The 6000-nt window shown below is 48.2% G+C and overlaps 1 protein-coding gene across 3 annotated transcripts in view; it reads right to left on the bottom strand.

Moving 5' to 3' along the window:
• Window positions 1-374: 374 nt before the first annotated feature.
• The window catches only part of NCAN (neurocan), a 40485-nt gene continuing 34859 nt past the window's right edge, over window positions 375-6000 (bottom strand). For 2 of the 3 annotated variants that reach the window (XM_074026477.1, XM_065535301.2), the window contains exon 14: window positions 375-2811. In XM_074026477.1, the coding sequence (XP_073882578.1) occupies window positions 2666-2811 (146 nt within the window). In that variant the 3' untranslated portion in view covers window positions 375-2665. Of the gene's footprint in view, window positions 2812-3707; window positions 3891-6000 lie in introns of all 3 variants that reach the window. The other variant, XM_005588532.4, reaches the window with a different exon arrangement.

The raw sequence follows: 6000 nt of genomic DNA, 5'->3' as shown, positions 1-6000 counted from the left end.
CATGTTGGCCAAGATGGTCTCGATCTCTTGACCCTGTGATCCGCCCAGCTTGGCCTCCCAAGGTGCTGGGCGCGTGAGCCACCGCGCCCGCTCCCTTCTGCAAGAGGACTTTTGCTTTTGCTCTTTCCTCTGAGTGGAATGCCTTTCCTTTCTTTCTCTCCTCATCTAGTTAATGCGACTTCTCCTTTAGATTCTATTCCCCTCCTCTGGGAAGGCTTCTCTGACCACCCACTAAAGACCAAATCTTCTCTGTTCACCACTATCTCCCCAGCACCCAGTACTAGATCACCCTGGATCACAATAGCTGCTCAGTAAATACTTGCTGAATGAATGAATGAATGAATGAATGAAGGCATCAGGTGGTGACAGGCAGGTTGAACTGTTAAAAAATTTATTAAAATGTCCAAGAAGTACATTAATATCCACAGTGTCAGATACCACAGACTCACAGAACACTGCAGCTCACAGCAAAACCAGCAGGACTCAAAGCCGTTCACACGCACACACACTCATGCGTGCCACGCACATGGCACACGCAGACACACACGCACATCCCAAAGGGAAAGATCAAAAGACAAACCACCCACTTTAGAAAAGACCAGAGCCCCCTCCCACCGTGGAGCCGAGGTGGGGGCAGGGCAAATGGCTGAGGGGCGCAAGGGCAGGCAGCATAAACCAAGACCCCCCAAAAAACATTGCATCCCCAGCCCCCCACAAACAAAGGAAAATTTTTGTGTGACATGGATGACCAAAGATGTGTTATTATTATTATTTTAAACTAAGAAGAGTTATCAAAGTAAGAAGACAAACCTGTATCCCTGGGTTTTCTGAATAATAACCATAATAAGATAGATGTCTACAGGGAGGAAGATCGAAGACAAAGATCAGGGTTCAGTTTACACTTCTTAACCATCTCCTAAATGTGTATGAGGGTGCAATTATGTTTCAGTCTCCTCTCCAGAGTCCAGAGCAGGATTTGGGTCAGAGCCAAGATAGGAGTTGGCTCTGACTCCTGGATTTGGAGTAAGGATCTGGTGATGAAGATCAAGTATAAGGAGAGCCACAGTTCCTTACTCCAAATCCTTACTCCTGTCGTGGTTGTGACTTCAAGCCAGTACCTTTCCTTTATATCTGACCCTCAGTTTCACTGTGTGTAAAATGGGAAAGTAACAGTTTCTAAGTCAATGGGCTATTGAGAAAATTCAAGGAGATTGTATGTAAATTCTTAGCATGGTGTCTACTTCTTAGTTGTCAATGGTCATTATTACTTCCCAGAAGGGATTCAGGCTCAATTAACACATTTCTTTCTTTACTGAACCCCTAGGAGGTCCATGCATTTTCTTATTTTTCTTTCCTGAAGAGGGCCATTTTCCACAGTGTTTTTAACCCTAATCCACAGATTTTACCCAGACTGCTGAAAGTGGGTAACAGACATGGAGGAAAAGCTGTGGATCTTTCCTGCCAGAGATGAGGGAACTGGATCCTGGCCTCTGGTGTGGAGAGACCTTCCACAGGTTGCACATTTGGGGGAGGAAGACAAGGTGAGTTCTTTCCCACTTAAAAAATTAAAATCTACAAGAGAAAAATGTGTATGTGTGTGTGTGTGTGTGTGTGTTTCAGTTTTAACACTGAGCATCTCTCTACAATATGACCGCAGGTAGGTGTCACTACTTCAAGTTTTAAGTGTTTCTAGACCACCAGGCAATGGCCAGGGAAAAGGGTGGGGTGGGGCAGGGGTGGGACCCAGGGCAGGGGCACTACCAATGTCTGCTTGAGGACTGGGTACGGGCACTGGGCTAGAAAACTTGGCAGCACCTCCTTGGTCCAGGAAGGAGGTTCTTTGTCTCCCTGAGAGATGGAGGGGGAAGAAATCTGGGCTCATCTAGCCCTAAATATCCTCTCGTCTATTTGTGTGAAAGAGATTAATCACACATGCAGAACCACCAAATCTCAGCACTGGACTAGACCTGGAAGGGTTAGCAATACACTCTCCCTCCATCACCTACATATTGCTTTGATTATTCTCACTCCTAACTCTGATGGCATGGAGGGAGGTTGTCCTAAAAACATCCCTAAAATGCAGTACATCGGATTTCCACACTGTATGTGTTTATCCACCAAGACCAAAGACGGAACTTGGGCTGAAGCCCAGGGTAAAGGGAGAGCTGTTGTCAGGTTCAAAAACAGTGTGCTTCTGTGTAGCCTTCTGTTCCCAAAGCTAATGACCCTACGTCCAGGCTTCTTCCTGGATTTAGGAATTCAGCCTACATTGACTAAGTCTGAATTTCTGGTGTGAAAAGCAATTCCTTCATGTGAATGCAAACATACACTCATGCACCCTCATCAAGGCCTGCTTCAATCAGCCTGGCAAACAAGAGACCAGACCAATGAGCTTTGCTACTTGTGCTTCCCTCAGCTGGGAGACGCTCCCAGAGTTCAGCCAGACGAGAATGGACTTTTCAGACACCTGGCTCCACCTGCCAAGAGGATCTTGCGTATGTAAAAAAAGGGAAGAGGAGCTTTGTACAAAGGATTATGTGTGGGGGGATGTGGTTTGGGGTTCGGGGACTTCTGGACTCTCTTGTTTCTCTGGGTTCTGTCTCCCCAGGGGAAGGCTCCAGAGGAGGCGTGGGAAAGGTGTTGTGCTTTCTTTTTTTCTGGTTCTTCAGCAGAAATTTCCTTCATCCTTCTCCCAGTCCTCCATTGGGTGTTTCTTGTGTTTTCTGCGCTCCTTGTGGGATTTGTGGTGGTGATGCTGGTGGTGGTGTTGGTGGTGGTGGTGGTGTCGCCGCATCCGATGTGAACGTCTGGCTGCAGGGAAGTGAGGGAGGACAGGGAAGGGACAAAAGGTGGTGAGAAGCAGGTGGCCTGATGCAGTGGGTCTCCTCAGGAGAGAAAGTAGAGGAAAGCAGCCAGACATGAGGGCTCATCCCTGTCATCCCAGCACTTTGGGAGGCCAAAATGGGAGGATCTCTTGAAGCCAGGAGTTTGAGACCAGCCTGGGAAACATAGCAAGACCCTGTCTCTACAAAAATCAAAAAATTAGCCAGGCATGGTGGCACATGCCTGTAGTCCCAGCTATTTGGGAGGCTGAGTTGGGAGGATCCCTTGAGCCTGGGAGGATGAGGCTACAGTGAGCTGTGGTTGAGCCTCGCACTCCAGCCTGGGCAACAGAGTGAGACTCTGTTCCAAAAAAAAAAAACAAAAAAAACAAAAAAAACAAAAACCAGGCCGGGTGTGATGGCTCACGCCTGTAATCCCAGCACTTTGGGAGGCTGAGGTGGGCAGATCACCTGAAGTTAGGAGTTCAAGACCAGCCTGGCCAACATAGCGAAACCCTGTCTCTACTAAAAATACAAAAATTAGATGGGCATGGCGGTGAACACCTGTGATCCCAGCTACTCAGGAGGCTGAAACACAAGGATCGCTTGAACCCGGGAGGTTTCAGTGAGCTGAGATTGTGCCACTGCACTCCAGCCTGGGCAACAGAGCAAGACTCCATCTCAAACACACACACACACACACACACACACACACACATACAAATGAAGGAAACATCAGACAGGCTGGTAAGTTCTTACTTATCTGCAAGGCTGTATTATCAGGCAGACATTAAGCCAGATCAATGCGTGGAGTAATAGGATGTCTTAATTGGAAACTAGAAATACCAAAAACCTATGTTGAAGTCTCTGGGAGAAGCTACTTACGTTTGGTGCAGACAATTTGGGGCCTGTCCCACTTGCCATTGCTCCGGCATCGAATGGTGGCCACATGGTGCTGGGCAAATCCTTCATTGCACTGGTACCTTACAGTGGCATGGACATTGTACTTGGCCTTGCGGGTACCGATGAGTGAGGCATTCTCCACTGCTGGAGGGGGACCACAGAGCACTGGGACAGAGGAATCTCCGGTGAGAGAAGTGCTCACATCTGGGCTAAACTAGTTGTTGTTGTATGAGACAGAGTTTTGCTCTGTCACCTAGGCTGGAGTGCAGTGACGCACTCTTGCCTCACTGCAACCTCCGCCTCTCTGGTTCAAGCGATTCTCCTGCCTCAGCCTTTCAAGTAGCTGGGATTATGGGCACCAGCCTGTAATCCACACCTGGCTAATTTTTGTATATATTTTTTCTTGTTTTCAGACAGGGTCTCACTCTCTCTCCCAGACTGGAGTGCAGTGGCGTGATCTTGGCTCACTGCAACCCCTGCCTCCCATACTCAAGTGATTCTCCTGCCTCAGCCTCCCAAGGAGCTGGGATTACAGACATGCACCACCATGCCTGGTTAATTTTTGTATTTTTAGTAGAGACCTGGTTTCGTCATGTTGGCCAGGCTGGTCTTGAACTCCTGACCTCAGATGATCTGCCTGGCTTGGCCTCCCAAAGTGCTGGGATAACAGGTGTGAGCCACTGTGCCTGGTTCTTGTTGTTTTTAAAAGAGGGTCTTCCTCTGTCGCCCAGGCTGGAGTGCAGTGGCACAATCACAGCTCACTGCAGCCTCAACCTCCCAGGCTCAAGGGATCCTCCCAACTCAGCCTCTCAAGTAGTTGAGACTACAGGTGCGCACCACCAAGCCTAGTTAATTTTTTGATTTTTTGTAACGATGGGGTCCCACTATGTTGCCCGGGCTGATTTTGAACCCATGGGCTCAAGCGATCCTCCCTCCTCGGCCTCCCAAAGTGCTGGGATGACAGGCATGAGCCACCATGCCTGGTGGCCGTAAACTTGTTTTGAGTTTTATTGGAAATGATACCTGCCTCAGCACGTCAACAGGTCTTTGCCCAGTTCTGATCTCACAGGGCTGGAAGTGACTGTGTCTGTCTGTCTCTTCTACCCAAATCAGCAGCTCCTTAGGGACAGCAACCTCCTGGCACACCTCACTATCTAATTCTTAGGTAGTGCACAATGGGAGTGAAGGAGACAGAAGGCAAGAATAATTATCTAAGCAAATAAAAGGCTGGGTGCGGCAGCTCACACCTGTAATGCCAGCACTTTGGGAGGCTGAGGCGGAAGGATTGCTTCAGTCCGGGAGTTTGAGACCAGCCTGGGCAACACAGCAAAACTCCTGTCTCTACAAAAAAATTTAAAAATAAGGTCTGGGTGTGGTGGCTCATGCCTGTAATCCCAGCACTTTGGGAGGCCGAGGTGGGCAGATCACAAGGTCAGGAGATCGAGACCATCCTGGCTAATACGGTGAAACCCCAAAATACAAAAAATTAGCCAGATGTAGTGGTGGACGCCTGTAGTCCCAACTGCTGGGAGGCTAAGGCAGGAGAATAGCGTGAACCTGGGAGGCAGAGCTTGCAGTGAGCCAAGATCGCACCACTGCACTCCAGCCTGGGCGACAGAGCAAGACTCCATCTCATAAATAAATAAATAAATGAATAAATAAATAAATAAATAAGCCAGGCATGGTGGTGTGCACCCACAGTCCCAGCTACTGGTAAGACTGAGGTAGGAGGGTTACTTGAGCCCTGGAGTTCAAGTGATCTGCAGTGAGCCGTGATAATGCCACTGTACTCCAGCCTGGGCAACATCGCAAGACCCTGTTACAAAACTAAATACATGAATAAATGGGGAGGGGGGAGGATGTGAAAATTGACAAAGAAATGGAAGCAAACACGAACAAAAGTATAAGAGAAAGGTGGACATACAAATGTATACAAATGATTTCTTTCATATATAAAGATCTCTTAAAAATCAGCAAGATCAAGTCAGTTCATAGGGAAAGACATACATGCCAACAGCCTGTCAACATATAAACAGTTGGTTAGGCCAGGCATGGTGGCTCACACCTGTAACCCCAGAACTTTGGGAGGCTGAGGTGGGCAGACTACTTAAGGTCAGAAGTTTGAGACCAGCCTGGTCAACATGGTGAAACCCCATCTCCACTAAAAATAAAAATAAAAAAAATTAACCAGGTATGGTGTGTGCCCATAATCCCAGCTACTCGGGAGGCTGAGGCAGGAGAATCGCTTGAACCTGGGAGGCAGAGGTTGCAGTGA

Source organism: Macaca fascicularis, chromosome 19, assembly GCF_037993035.2.
Source record: "Macaca fascicularis isolate 582-1 chromosome 19, T2T-MFA8v1.1".
Taxonomy (NCBI): domain Eukaryota; kingdom Metazoa; phylum Chordata; class Mammalia; order Primates; family Cercopithecidae; genus Macaca; species Macaca fascicularis.
This window is presented reverse-complemented; position numbering and strand designations above follow the sequence as displayed.